The sequence below is a fragment of the Lemur catta genome, chromosome 7 (assembly GCF_020740605.2).
Source record: "Lemur catta isolate mLemCat1 chromosome 7, mLemCat1.pri, whole genome shotgun sequence".
Lineage (NCBI taxonomy): Eukaryota > Metazoa > Chordata > Mammalia > Primates > Lemuridae > Lemur > Lemur catta.
In genome coordinates this window covers 58,007,610-58,022,966 of record NC_059134.1, presented here as the reverse complement: position 1 = coordinate 58,022,966, position 15,357 = coordinate 58,007,610, and the positions used below count along the sequence as shown (strand labels likewise).

Sequence of the window (15,357 nt, the reverse complement as noted above, 5' to 3'; positions counted from 1 at the left end):
CCCGGGGCCTTGCATTTACTCTATAGGACTACTTATTACAGTTATTGAAAGTAACTATTTGCCTATCCTGTCTGCTAGATTGTGAGTTCTTTGGAAACGGGGATTGTCTCTTGTACTCATAAAATCTTAGAATCAAAGTCTTAGAGGTCTAGAATCGTTTAATGATAGCACTAAATTGGAAGGACTCTAATGAGTTTCCTAGTCAAATCCCTCATGAGCCTAATGAAGGCTATTTCATTTTTCATATGAATCTGTCCAGCACACCTTTGGTGACGGGAGTTCATTGCCTCCAAGACAGCCAAATAGCTCTAATTGTTACGACTTTCTCTCATTTTGACAGAGACTGCCTCCTGTTGACTTCTACCCTTTGGTCCTTGCACCCATTGGAAACTTAAAAGCCTGATTTTTGTTCACTTTTTAGTCTTTCAAGGATTTAAGGTTTATCCTCCCACTTCCCCTTCTCTGGGGTGAGGATGAGGCAGGAACACTGTTGGGGAAGGCAGCTGGCCAAGGGACTGTTGGAAAGTAGACTGAGTTGCCTCATTTTCCCCAGCCATGCCTTGTAAGCTTGTTGTTAGGCTTAGATGACCTACTGTGTGTAATGCCTAGAGCTGGGCCTAGCATGAGGCATGTGCTTCCTAAATGGCAGCTTCTGTTGTTATTGGGTAAGAAAAGGAAGGAAGAAACAGAGTTCCTGTCCCTGAGGAGCCTATCGTCTGAGAGGGACCTTCAAGGAGCTCCCTAATCCAAAGTTGGAGACAAGGTCCTGACCTTAGGATGAGGAGGGTGGGGGAATGGAGTGGAGGTGGAGGGTAGGAGTGGCCAACTGAAGGGATGAAAGGAAGACTCACCTGGAGATGCACCTCCTTCAAGTCTTTGCTTAAATGTCATCATCTTGGTAAGGCCCTCCCTTCCCATCCAATTTACAAATTCTAATCCCTCCATTCTCCTGTACTCCCTAAGCCCCTTCCCTGCCTTGTTTTTCTTTCTTTCTTTCTTTTTTTTCTTTTTTTGAGACAGAGTCTCGCTGTGTTGCCTGGGCTAGAGGCTAGAGTGAGTGCCGTGGCGTCAGCCTAGCTCACAGCAACCTCAAATTCCTGGGCTTAAGCGATCCTACTGCCTCAGCCTCCCCAGTAGCTGGGACTACAGGCATGCACCACCATGCCTGGCTAATTTTTTCTATATATATATTTTAGTTGGCCAGATAATTTCTTTCTATTTTTCAGTAGAGATGGGGGTCTCGCTCTTGCTGAGGCTGGTCTCGAACTCCTGACTTCAAGCAAGCCACCTGCCTCAGCCTCCCAGAGTGCAAGGATTACAGGGGTGAGCCACCGCGCCTGGCCCCTGCCTTGTTTTTTAGTAACACTTAACCAGATGATTCTGATATAGTTCACTTATTTTTTAAAAGTCTTTTGTTGTTGCTCTTGTTGCATCCCCAGCTGAGGCTCACAGCTCCCTCTGTCCCTCAGCTCTCTCTCAGAGCTCTCCCTGATTCTGGATTCCTGTAACCACCCCCTTCTCCTTCCCCTTCAGGCCTAGCAGCAGTAGCGATGCCCAAGCGTGTTAAGCCCCAGAGTACTTCATGACCCAGTGGTTTCCCCACTTTGTGCCCATCTCTGAATAGAGCCTCCTCAAATTACTGATACAAGATGGACATCTGCTTCCAGCAGGGACCTGACTGACACAGAGGCCCATTCTCTGTGCTCCCACAGACCCTTGCACTTCCCTTCAGCACAGCACTTACCATTCTGTGTTACAAGTGTCCACTTTATTAATTGACTCCACACTTGGAATATAAGCCCCTGGAGGGCACTAAGCCATCCCTAGCACCAAGTCTAGCACAAAGTAGACCTTAGTAAAAATTTGCTGAATAAATGAATGAATGATGATCATGAAAGGGAAGATCACTAGGAATTGTGTTATCAGGGAAAGCTTCCAAGAACAGATGGAACCTGAGAAAGCCTCAAGGTAGCGGAATGCTTTTTCAACCTCCAGACCAAACTTCTCCTCTGAGCACCAGACTCACATATCCAACATACTTGACATGTCTGTTTGGATAACACGTTGGGACTGGAACTCTTGATTTCTTTCCCTGGCTCTCCTCAGTCTTCTCTCTCAGTAAACGGCACCATCATCTGCCTGGTTCTCTGTTTGTTTTCTTCATAGAACTCAACCCAATCTTCTGTTTAGTTGTGTATTAAATTGGGGTCTGCCTTTCCCATTAGACTGTAAGCTCAACAAGAACAGAGACTAGTTGTGTCTTTTTCTCCATAGTATCCCCAGGATGTAACTCCATGTCTGCCTAATAGATAGGGGAGAGCGGTTGAGAGGTAGGGTGAGTGTGGGTGGTATCAGAAGCCTCGGTCACCAGCGGAAATGCAGTGTGAATCACACAGGAAGTTTAACAGTCACATTAAGTTATTTTATTCCATTACTCATGAGGAGTCTGTGTTTGTGCCTCCACAGTCTTATCTCCTCCTGGCCTTTCAGTTTGATCCTTAATTCCTTGGATTCCCAAATCTGAAATGCTATAGCCCACAAATCAGCATCTTCCCCTCTCTCTACTTCCTCTCCTTCTCTCTCTCTGAACTCCTCTCTAAGGGGAATGCTACCTCCTTCTCTGATGTGTTTGTGGGTGTCTGAGAATGTGCATTCCAGAGTCTCATTCTGATTCCAACAGCAAATACGCGTCTTTGGAGGAACCACTTGTCCTCTCTGGGCCTGTTTCCCCCTCTGCACAGAAGGGTATAAGGCATCCTGATCCCTGGGGCCCCTGCCAGATCTGGCCTTCTTCAAGACTCAGCCTGGCCTCCTGCGGAGGGACAGGCAGCACACCACAGTTCGCAGCTCAGCCAGGTGTGGTATGTTGGCTCTCCATAGTCTCAAAGCATCTTTACACTCGCTGTCTCATTTGGTCTTTGGAGTCTAGACTTGGGTTCCAACTGTGGACCTGCCTCTAACTACATGAACTTGGGCAATTTCTTCTTCTCAGCCTCACTATCCTCTTCTGGAAACAGGGCTGGAAATATAATCTTTTGGACTTGTTATTTGCTGCAAAGATTAAATAACATGTGTAAGGTGCTTAGAACAGCCCTGGGCCCCCATAGCTTTGGGGCAAGTGTAGTGGAATTGAGTTGGTCTGAATACCAATAACTCCTCCTAGGCTCCTGGCATTTCACAGGGCTCAGCGCGCCCCTGTCTATCCTCTGATGGTGGATTAGGGCTGTGTGTCAGTCATGGTCCCAGCAGGAAATAGATGGCACCCTGAACTGGATAACTTAATGAGAGTGTGATGAGGGTTTAGGAAATTAAGAGGGAATAGTGCAGTATGCCTGGCTAGCAACAGTGGAGAGGGAAAGCACCTACACTGAGAGGGCTAGAGGAGGAAGGGGTTTCTGGAACGTGGAGAGGGAAGTGGTGGGAGCGAAGATGGGTTGGAGCTGTGGCCTTTGGTAGAAACTGCAACCAATCCATGCTGAGCCGCAGGGAGAAAGCCAGGGGAACAATACCATCCTCTTCCTCCCCTCCCATCCTGTGGTCTTCTACCACTTCCCCATTTCCTCCTGTTGGCTCAACTCATGGAGAACGAGGTCTGTGGTGAGTGGAGAAGGGTGGCGAGTACATGGAGGGGCAAGTGGAAGGGTTGGGCACAGGCAGTGGGTGGGGTCCCCCCATTCCTTTTTAGCCTGCCCTGGGCAATGGGTGGTCGGGAGGAGTAGGAGAACTAAGAAATGTGGGAGGAGGCTGTGAGCTTGAGTTGTTCACCCCAGAGACGGGTAGGAGGAGGACAGGCTTCAGTTCCTCAAATGCCCACATGCTCTCTAGCACCTCCAGGCCTTTGCCTATGCTGTTCTCTCTGCTTGGGACTCCCTTCCTCCTGGGGCTGGCTAACTCGTCCTTAGATGCTACTTCCTCCTGGAAATGTCCCCTGCACTAAATTAGATGTCCTCATCTGTGTCCCTGACCCCCCATCCCTCAACCTTACCCCATTTTACATGTATCACCTGAATATAAGCCCCTGTTCTTGGGAAGAGTTGAGTCTGATGTGGGAAGAATGGCCCTGACTTCATGAGCCTCCAAACTGTTGGGAAAACGTCGCCCTCCTGGGGGAGCCCTCAGTCCAAGAGGGAGTGATGTAGCAGCCTGGGGGTGTCAGAGCACAGTTTGTTTTATGGTGCTTCTAATCTTCCACCTCCAAGGTCATCAAACATTTGGAAAACAAGCAACAGATGTGGGTGTTTTTACCGGAGTTCTGGCTGAACCCACAGAGAAATGTGGGATCCCCTAATTCTTCCTAGTGATAAGAGAACACCTGGTTGGGGCTGACACAGGCACAAGCAGAGGGAGCCATCAGCTGAGGATATCACAGGAAATGGGACGTGGGCCAAGTCACTGCACCACTTTGAGCCTCTTGTTCCTCGCTTGCAAAACAGGAATCTTGGTCTTGCAAACCTCCCAGGGCTCCAAGGAGTGAGTGAAGTGATGGCTGAGAAAGCACTTTGAGAGCTGAGAAGTGCTTATTATTGGCTTTTCCCCTCAGATCAGGAGCTCCTGGAAGGAGGGGCCATGCCTCAGAGGTTTTAGATATTTTTAAACCCACGTCAGTCAATAGGATAATGTGACAGCAAAACAAAACAAAACACCAAAAAACATTGGTACCGACTTAAGTTTTACTTTTAGAAGAATGTATTTGAGGTAAATTTGGATTCCCCCAGAAGCAGGCCCTGAGACAAGGAACTGAGCACGAGTGGTTCATGTGTGAGGTGATCCCGGGAAATACCATTCGGGGAGTGGGGAAGTGAGACGGGGAGAAGGGAGCCTATGACGAGGTGTACCGTTAGCAAGCTTAGCCCTGCTAGGGAACTCTGGAGGCCTGTGTAGAACACACACGCAGAGTCATCCCTCAATAGAGGCACGGGGACTAGCAGAGTCAGTCACTGGTTGAGGGTTGCTCCCAGGGGACATTAATTCTCCAGCATGTCCAGCCTGACACGTGGGTTGACAGCCTCTGCCCTTCCAAAAGTCCTGAGACAAAAGGTACAGAGGCTGGCAATCAGAAGGAGACCTGTGGCACTGAAATGGCAAGGCCAGGGGAATATGCATGGACCACCTAAAGCAGCTGCTGTCATCTGGAGCAAGATAGCCCCTTGCTCCCGAACACCCTCCTATCAGAGACTTGCATGCTTCTCTTCTTTCTGGAATACACCTTGCCTTCTTGTCTCTCCCCAAATTCCTTACTTGTCTTCTGAGGCCGTAGTAGACACCTGATGTCTTGGCCTGCCCAGAATCCCTTCTTTTGGGGACAGAAACTTTCTCTCCTTTTGGAAATTGCCCCTCCCTACCTTGCTTTCAGCTGATGTGGTATTCAGATTTTTTTGGAAAAATCTGAATATTAACTGAATATTTGTTGCTGTTGAAGAAGTATTTCTGTGTGATGATGTTGTGGTTAAACAGAGTTCTAAAAGAGTCTTTATCTTTAGGGAATACATACTGAAATATTTTTGATTGAAATAATATGGTATCTGTGATTTGTTTCACAATAATCCAGGGGGAAGGCGGGAAGGTGGTATCAGTTTAGATAAACTAGGACTGGCCATGAGTTGACTATTGCTTTAGCGGTATGATAGGTACATGGAGGTTCATTGTTATATGCTTAAAATATTTTATAATAAAAAGCTTTAAAAATAACATTCTATGATTGGTATGGTTTGGATATGCTTTGTTTGGCCCTGCCAAGTCTCATGTTGAAATTTGATCCCCACTGTTGGAGGTGTTTGGATCATGGGGGCGGATCCTCATGAATGGCTTGGTGCCATCCTCCAGAGAATAAGAGAGTTCTCACTCTTAGTTATGAGATCTGGTTGTTAAAAAGAGCCTGGCACCTTCCCCCCACCCCCCTCGCTTCCTCTCTCGCCATGAGATCTGCACACACTGGCTCCCCTTCACCTTCTGCCATGAGTGGAGGCTTCCTGAGGCCGTCACCAGAAGCAGAGCAGATGCTGGTGCTGTGTCTCTTGTACAGCCTGCAGAACTGTGAGTCACATAAAACCTCTTTTCTTTATGAATTGCCCAGCCTCAGGTATTCCTTTATAGCAACACAGACTAAGACAAAGATGTTGGAACATTTAAAATTCAGGCACTACCCTCGTATGTTGCTGACGGGAGTATAAATTGGTATAACTTTTATGGAAGGCAATATGAAAATATTAAAATAAAATGCATATATCCTATGACTCAGAAAAATCATTTCTAGAAATGCAAACTTTATACTCACCATGTGTGAAATAACACACACACATTTATATATGGATTCTCATTGTATCTTGGTTTATAAAAGCATGAGATTAGTAATAATCTAAATGTCCTCAGTAGAGGCTAGCTAAGTAAGTTCAATGGAATACTACATAGTTACTGAAAAGAATGATGATGCTCTTTATACACTGATCTGAAACAATTGCACAAGTGCAGGACTGTGCATATGGTATGCTGCTATATGAAAAAGAATACATATCGTCATATATGCTTATATATGTATAAAATATCTCTAAAGTATATAAATAAGACACTTATCATCATGTAGGCCTCCAGGGAAAGAAACTGGGTTTTACAAGGGAGAAAAGTCAGAGCAAGACTTACATTTCAATGCCACCATTCTGTACCTTTTAAATTTTATTCCCTGTCCATGCGTTACCAATAATAAAAAAATGATCAAAGTTTTTTAAAAAATAAAAACAAAGTGAAGGCATTCAAAAATATAAAGACTATGTAGCAATGTGAGGAAATGTTTGTTATATTATGTTTGGTTTAAAAGAGCATATAAGGCGGGGCGCGGTGGCTCACGCCTGTAATCCTAGCACTCTGAGAGGCCGAGGCGGGTGGATTGCTCGAGGTCAGTTCGAGACCAGCCTGAGCAAGAGCAAGATCCCGTCTCTACTAAAAATAGAAAGAGATTATCTGGCCAACTAAAAATATATATAGAAAAAAAGAATTAGCTGGGCATGATGGTGCATGCCTATAGTCCCAGCTACTTGGGAGGCTGAGGCAGTAGGATCACTTAAGCCCAGGAGTTTAAGGTTACTGTGAGCTAGGCTGATGCCACAGCACTCACTCTAGCCTGGGCAACAGAGCAAGACTCTGTCTCAAAAAAAAAAATAAATAAATAAAAATAAAAAATAAATAGAAGAGCATACAAAATTTTATAGACATAATTAAAAGTACATTAAAAATAAAATGTCTGCTCACGAGCAGATACTGAAAACACACACACAAATGAAAAGGATGTGTTAGGTGGGAGTGCAAGTGTTTGGTTTTTTTTTTACTTTATAGATATAATATGGTATGGTGTGATAATATGTACAGTAAATGACAATTTGGTTAAAAACATCAGATTTAGACTGCAAGCATCTGATTTCCATGGGAGTTTTCAGAAAGAGCCTTTTTACACGAAGCAAGGCACACCTGGTCACGCTGCCAGAGCTGGTTCTGTTGAGTTTCCTGCCAGCCTCACCAGAGGAACAAGATGCTGGACCAGTAACTGCAGTTGGTCACGTCCTCACCCTCAGCACTGGTTCACCCAATGCTGGACAATCTGTTTATTTATGAGGAAAAGACTCTGAACAAACAAGAAGAGGCTTTCTTGAAGGGGGAAAGCCAGGGTGTTAAATATCCTCCTTCATACGCTCAGCTTCCTTCCTTGAGGAAGGGCCCCAGTGGGAAAGCGGAGGTGGGATCTGTCCAAGCAGGAAGGATAGTCAGGAACCCACAGCAGTGTCCTGATCCGATTGCACAGCCAGAGCTCAGCTGAACACTGGCCTCCTGTTCTTCCCCCTCCCCAGCTCTGACTGCCCACTGCCCACCTGTTCTTGGAGACACCTCTCCTACAGGATGCCTGCCCCACTGGCCCTTCAGAACCAGGACTGGAATCAGGGTACCCTGACTTCTCATTCCAGGTCCTTTGCACTTATCGCAGCCTGTGGCAGCCAGTCTCCAAGATGCCCCATAAAGATACTCACTTCTTTTTGCTCTTGTGAAGTCCCTTCCACACTGAATAGGGCTCATCTGTTAGAGGACTGCAGAAATGACTGTGTGATTTCGGCTGGGTCATGAAAGACATTGTGGCTCCCATCTTGTCTCTCTCTGGCATCACTTGCTCTGGGAGAAGCCAGAGCAAGCACCCTGTCATGAGAATATTTAAGCACCCCTATGGAGAGGTCCACTTGGTGAACTGAGAGCTCCTGTCAACAACCATCTGGGAAGCTCATCTGCCAGCCCCAGTCAAGCCTTTAGATGACTGCAGCCCCAGCTGACATCTTGACTGCGAGTTCATGGGAGACCTCAACCTAGAAACACTCAGCCAAGCTTCTCCCAAATTCCTGACCCACAAAAAATATATGAGATAATAAATGTCCATTGTTTTAAGTCACTAAGTTTTGGTGATTTGTTACACAGTATTAGGTAGCTAATACAAAGCCTCATAAACTTAAAGGTCTCATAAAAGAAAAGCTCATTTCTATTAATATCTTTGGCATATGTATAGTGTGAGAAATTATTCTTGTCTTTCCCAGCCTCTGGCCTAGCTCAGGTTACCCCAAGTAAAACTAGCTAAATTATCAAACTTGGGGAATCCAACCCAGGAAGACATTTTGTCCTTTAAGAGGCTTTTCCTTTTATTGCAGAAAGTATCCAGGTTTCTTGCAAAAGCACATCACATCACCTTCACCTGGGCCATCCAGAGATTTGATTTCCACAAAAGAAACAAGAGCCCAGAATTGCCCAGCTATATACAGTATGGAAGAAATAACAAATAATTGAGAAATGACAATCTATGACATCTGAGTTTCTCTAAGCAGAGAAGCTGATGGCAACAGTGGTGCTAATGTTTTATATTGCATCTGTTGTTTTTCATAGTGTTTTCACAGCTAGTATCTCTGAGGTAGGTGGGAAGACATAAATGGACCAGGATACATATGGAAACAATGGCTCAGAGCTTAGGATTTGCCCTTAGTCTCATGGTCAGTGAGTGACAGGCCAGGTCTAGAATCTGGGTTTTGGTGGGTGACTCAAGTCACACTTGGTGCTTCCCAAGGCAGGACCATGCTGGCTGTGATAACATGAATGCTCTTCAGCTGCAGTTGTCCTCTGAGATCAGTGTGCACTTGTAGGTCTCTTTAAAGGCCACAAGGAAAGGTGGCATTACTTCATCCACAGTGACATGCCTCTGGAGCTCCTTACTCAGGGAAGTGACACCTGTCCCCACCAGCCCGCAGGGCACAATGTGTTCAAACCACGTGAGGTCTGTAGAGCAATTCAGAGCCAGGCCATGGGATGTAATGTGCCTTCCATAGCGGACTCCTGTAAGGCGAGAGACAAAAGGTCTTAGAATAGATACCCTCCCCTTCTCAGGATCCCTCCGGGTGCGATGAGAGACCTGGACTAGATCACTAGTTTTCAAATTTTGTTTCTGGAGCAACAAGGGATTGATTGTGCAGTGATGGGAAAGGGGAACAGATGCAGGGTAGGGATGTGTGGCTCCGCAGCAGCTGCGCTTATAGGGATTCCAGGGAATGTCCTTAAACAGAGAGATTCTGTTGCTTAAAAAAAAAACAACTTGAAAATTAGTTAGCACCGTTATTGTCATTATATTGTGATTCATAGTAAGTAACCTGGCAATGCATTTACTCGTGTCTCTCCACCCATCACAAAGCCTGCCGGACTACAGGACCTCTCAACACACCCCTCCTCCGGCCCGGGCTCTCCCGACACCTCCATTGGCGCAGCCCCACGAGGCCCCGCCCCCGCCCCCAGCCCCCAGGCCCAGCCCCGGCCCGCAGCGCTCACCGATCGCGCAGATCTTGCTCTCGCCCAGCCAGACGCCGGTGTAGGGCGGGGGCCGCGCGCGGGCGCCCTGCAGCCCCTGGAGCTCGCACAGGCGCACCGCGCACGCCTCCAGCGCCGCCACGTGCGTGCGCAGGCGCAGGCCGAGGCGCCGCAGGTCGAGCAGTGGGTGGCAGAGTAGCTGGCCTGGGCCGTGGAAGGTGACCAGGCCGCCGCGGCTTGTGGCGCGCACCTCGGCGCCCAAGGCCCGCAGCCGCGCAGTTTCTTCGGGCGTCAGGCCGCCGCGCAGCCCGGCCGTGTACACGGGCCCCGCGGGCTCGCAGACCAGGAGTGCGCCCGCCTCAGTCCCCGACAGGGCCTCGGTGCCCGGCTTGGCTTGTAGCTGCCGCAGCCAGCGGTCCTGCAGCGCCAGCAGCTCGGCGTACCGCACCTGACCCAGCCACACCAGCCGGACCCCGGGTTGCCGCATTGCGCCCGCGGCGGCGTCGGCGGGCCCCACCCGCCAGCTGCCGGGACCTGGGGGCGTGCCGGGAGGGGCGGGGACTGGGGGCCACGCCCCAACCCGCGGCTCCGGAACGCTGCTTGGAGGCTGTGTGATCCCACGACCCAGCGCAGGGTCGGCCTCGTGCATCCATTCATTTCAACGACCAATATTTAGTGCTTGCTGTGTTCTCCAGGCCCTGCCCGTAGGCGCTTGATACAGCGATGCACAACGTATGGGAAAAAAGATCTGTCCTGGTAAGCTTACATTCTTACAGCAGATGATAAGTATAAAGTATTAAGTAAATAAGGCTATTTCATGTAGTGATAAGTGCTATGAAAAGAAAAAAGACAGGGTAATGTGGTGTGTCCTGGGTTGAGCTCCTGGAGGACTCAAGAGGGCGATTAGCGTGCACACGGGAGGTTTATTGGTGAGCATAGGGAGTCCTTCAAGACTAGCACCTGTTAATAGTGATGGAGGATCAGGTAGGCAGGGGGAGAAGTTGAACTGTGAAACAGTTGCAGCAGAGGCTTTAGCCAATCCCAAGGAATACGCTAAGGCCGAGATGACCCCTTCAGAGTTGTTCCAAAGTAAAACAAGGGGGCCAAAAATTTATATCCTTGCCTTGACCAATCATAGATGGATACAGACTACACCTGGGGAGGCACTGTGATTTTCTTTTTTGTTGTTGTTGTTGTTGTTGAGGCTGCTTCCTTCAGTGGAAGGCAGCACCCAGAGAAGGACCCAGGTGTGAGTCATCAGCAACTAACTCCCAGAACCTGGGGGAATGATCAGCTGGATCCCGAGGAGGGATCTGGACCACAGCATCCACTGTATTGCAGTTGGAATGTCGATTAAACAAGTCTGAATTTGTTCAGTAAACTTCTACTGACCAACTATGTGTTAAGTCTCATTGTGAGGTGAAGAGGATTCACAAGGAGATCCTGTCCCTGTATTCCTAAATAGCATACAGAACCCATTTTTTTGTTTCCTCAGTCTAGCCTCTGAATCTATCTTCCATTCTGTAGCCAAGGATTGTTCAGTTGAAAACGAACAAAAGGAAGAAAGTAGAAAAGTATAGAGAATATTGTGAAAAATTACTCTTTACCCACCATCCAGCTTTGTGAAATTTTAGTATTATTTTACTGTCATTAATTTTAAAGAAATAAAGTGCTTTAGAAGAAAGCAAGGTGGAAAATAGCATAAATAGTATGCTAACAGTTTTGTGAAAGATGAAAAAAATATATATGTGGATTCTGACTGGTAAAGTATTTGCTTGCACACACAGGAAACTAATAGCATTCATTGTTCCTATAGGTGTCTGAAAGATATTTCTTTCTTCTTGTTTTTTCTTTTTTTGAGTCAGAGTCTTACTCTTTCACCCAAGGTACAGTGGCATCATCATAGCTCACTGCAAGCTCAAACTCCTGGGCTTAAGCGATCCTCCTGCCTCACCCTCCCAAGTAGCTGGGACTACAGGCGTGCACCAGGACACCTGGCTAATATTTCTATTTTTAGTAGAGACAGGGTCTTGCTCTGGCTCAAGCTGGTCTTGAACTCCTGAGCTCAAGTGATCCTCCCATCTCGGCCTCCCAGAGTACTAGGACCTGTAGTCCCAGCTACTCAGGAGGCCGAGGCGGGAGGATCACTTGAGCCCAGGCATTTGAGGACTCTACCCAGGGAAACAGAGCAAGACTTTGTCTCAAAAAAAAAAAAAAAGGATTCTTGATTTGATTTGTTTCCAGTTATTCCAAATAAAGTTGCAGTTTTTGTGCAAATGTAAGTTTTCATTTCTCTGGAGTAAATGCCCAGAGGTGCAATTGCTGGGTCATAAGGTATTTGGATGTTTAGTTTTTAAGAAACTTCTAAAATACTCTCCAGGGTGGCTGTACCATTTTACATACTTACGAGCAATATATGAGTGATCCAGTTTCTCTGCATCCTCGCCAGCATTTGGTATTGTCACTATTTTTTATTTTAGCCATTTTGATAAACATGTGGTGGTAGCTTGTGATTTTAATGTGTACTTCCCTAATGACTAATGATGTTGAATATCTTTTCCTGTGGTTATTTTTTATCTGTATATTCTCATGAAATATCTGTTCATATCTTTGGCCTACCTTCTAATTTTTTTAACTGTTGAATTTTGAGAGTTCTTTATATATTCTAGATACTTGTCCTTTGTCAGCTATGTGGTTATAAATAGCTTTTCCCTAGACTGTGGCTTGTGTTTTCATCCTTTTAATCAGATCTTTTGCAGAGCAAAAGTTTATAATTGTGATAAAGTCCAGTTTAACCACTTTTCCTTTTATGGATTGTACTTTTGGTCTGAGAACTCTCTGCCTACCGCTAGATCCTGAAGATTTTCTCCTGTGTTTTCTAAAATATATTCTGTTTTATATTTAAGTCCATGACACATTTTGAGTTAATTTTTGGATTAGGTGTGAAACTTTGGTTATAGTTGTTGTTCTATACTTTTTTCTTTTTCTTTTTTGGCCTATGCATGTGCCATTGCTCCAGCACCATTTTGTTCAAAAGGCTATGTTTCCTCCATTGAATTGTTTTTACACCTTTGTCAAAACCAGTTGTGTGAATTTATGTGATCCTGTTTCAGGGTTCTCTATTCTGTTCCATTGATCTGTGTGTTTATCCCTCTACCAATACAGGTTGACCATCCTAATCCGAAAATATGAAATCTGAAATGCTACAAAATCCTAAACTTTTTGAGCAACAACATTCCAAAAGTGGACAATTTCACACCTGACCTCTTGTGACGGATTGCAGTCAAAATGTAGGTGTACAACACAAAGTTTATTCAGCAACCCCAAGGGAAAAAAGACCCTCCCATCCCCCCTGTCAGCTGTGATATGTTTTCTGCACACGGCCAGATTCCTCCATGCAAGTGCACCCACAGGGCTTAATAAAATGGCACACATGCAAGCTGTATGTGCTAATGGTAGGTTCCTCACAATGCCCCCTAGGGCCAAGGCCTACATATGTTAACTCACTTGTTTTTTTGCTTATTCTCTGTTGTGAGATGTAAAGATATTGAAAATGTCAAAAAGGCCTGCAGATATCCCTGTGAATAACAGTGATAAGAAAAAGAGGAAGCATTTATGTTTATCTATAGCACAGAAAGTCAAGCTGTTAGAGAAACTAGACAGTGGTGTAAGTGTGAAACGTCTTGCAGAAGAGTATGGTGTTGGAATGACCACCATATATGACCTGAAGAAACAGAAGGATAAACTGTTGAAGTTCTATGCTGAAAGTGATGAACAAAAGTTAATGAAAAATAGAAAAACACTGCATAAAGCTAAAAATGAAGGTCTCGATCGTGTATTGAAGGAGTGGATCCGTCAGCGTCGCAGTGAACACTTACCACTTAATGGTATGCTGATAATGAAACAAGCAAAGATCTATCACAATGAACTGAAAATTGAAGGGAACTGTGAATATTCAACAGGCTGGTTGCAGAAATTTAAGAAAAGACATGGCATTAAATTTTTAAAGATTTGTGGTGATAAAGCTTCCACTGATTGTAAAGCCACAGAGAAATTTATGAATGAGTTCAGTGATGATGATGAACAAGGTGGTAACTTTGAAAGATTCTGTATGTCAAATGAGAAAAAAATGTCTAATCTCCTAACATGTACCAAAAATATACATTCAGAGTCTGTCAATAAGGTGGAAGAAGTGGATATCAAAGATGTTTTTAACATAGATAATGAGGCTCCAGTTGTTCATTCATTGACTAATGGTGAAATGGTTCTGAATCAAGGTGATTATGATGGTGAAGATGATGTTAACACTACAGAAAAATTGCCTATAGGCGACATGGTGAAAATGTGTGATGGACTTATTGAAGGACTAGAGCAACATGCATTCATAACAGAACAAGAAATCATGTCAGTTTATAAAATCAAGGAGAGACTTCTAAGGCAAAAATCATTGTTAATGAGGCAGATGACCCAGGAAGGAACATTTAAAAAAACCACCCAGCAGAATGCCGCCTCATCCCTAGAAGACTCACTTCCTGGTCCCTCGAGTGCTGATGCTTCTTCTTGGTCCCCTGATGCTTCTTCTCACCTAGAAAAAATAAAATAAAATGCAGTGTACAGTAACCTTTTAATCAAAACACTGCATTGTAGGTAGAGACTGAACGATTGCTGTTGTTGGCTGTTGCTGTTTTTGACAGCTGATACAGGTATTCTGATGATGCTACTGTGCTGCGTAGTTACCTTGAATATATTATTTTTTCATTGTATTAATGGTATATCATTTTTTACTATTAAGTACTTATGTGTGAATCATTGTAGAAAAATTATTGCTTATTGGTAGCATATAAATTCAGAGCCAGGAACAATTGCAATGCCAAACAATCACAGATTGTCCACATAGGTGGCTAAAATAGTGACATTTTTACTTTCTGATGGTTCAGTTTACACAAACTTTGTTTCATACACAAGATTATTAAAAATGTATAAAATTACCTTTAGACTATGTGTATAAGGTGTACATGAAAGATAAATGAATTTTTTTGCTTAGGCTTGGGTCCCATGCCTAAAATATCTCATTGTGTACGTGCAAATAATTCAAAAATTTGAAAAAAATCCCAAATCCAAAACCCTCTGGTCTCAGGCATTTCAGATAAAGGATACTCAACCTGTATGTACCACATAGTCTTGACTGCTGTAACTATATAATAAGTGTTGATAACAGGTAGACTGACTCCTTCCACTTTATATTTTTTCCCCAAATTGTTTGTTATTCTAGTTCCTTTGCCTTTCCATATAAAGTTTAGAATTATCTTTTTTTTTATGATAATACTTTTTTTTTTTTAATTTCAGCTCTTCATGGGGGTACAAAGGCTCAGGTTATATACACTGTCCGTGTCCCGCCCATCCCCCCGAGTCAGAGCCCCAGGCGTGTCCACTCTCCAGACAGTGCGCCTGGCATACACCATGTAGTCATACTTCCATCCCCTCCCCCCCCCCCCCGAGTCAGCACCCTCAAGCATGCCCATCCCCCCCCCCCCCCCCCCC

General features: G+C 45.2%; 2 protein-coding genes across 2 annotated transcripts; one reads left to right on the top strand and one right to left on the bottom strand.

Moving 5' to 3' along the window:
- Nucleotides 1-8,648: 8,648 nt before the first annotated feature.
- LIPT2 (lipoyl(octanoyl) transferase 2) lies at nucleotides 8,649-10,341 on the bottom strand. Its single transcript, XM_045555479.1, has 2 exons — nucleotides 9,838-10,341; nucleotides 8,649-9,351 (listed from the first exon to the last, which is right to left on the bottom strand). Exons 1-2 carry the CDS (start codon nucleotides 10,301-10,303, stop codon nucleotides 9,122-9,124), a joined length of 696 nt encoding a protein of 231 aa, XP_045411435.1. The 5' UTR covers nucleotides 10,304-10,341; the 3' UTR covers nucleotides 8,649-9,121.
- LOC123641040 lies at nucleotides 10,321-14,810 on the top strand. The gene is made up of 2 exons (XM_045555478.1): nucleotides 10,321-10,572; nucleotides 12,982-14,810. Exon 2 carries the CDS (start codon nucleotides 13,370-13,372, stop codon nucleotides 14,417-14,419), a length of 1,050 nt encoding a protein of 349 aa, XP_045411434.1. The 5' UTR covers nucleotides 10,321-10,572; nucleotides 12,982-13,369; the 3' UTR covers nucleotides 14,420-14,810.
- Nucleotides 14,811-15,357: the final 547 nt, after the last annotated feature.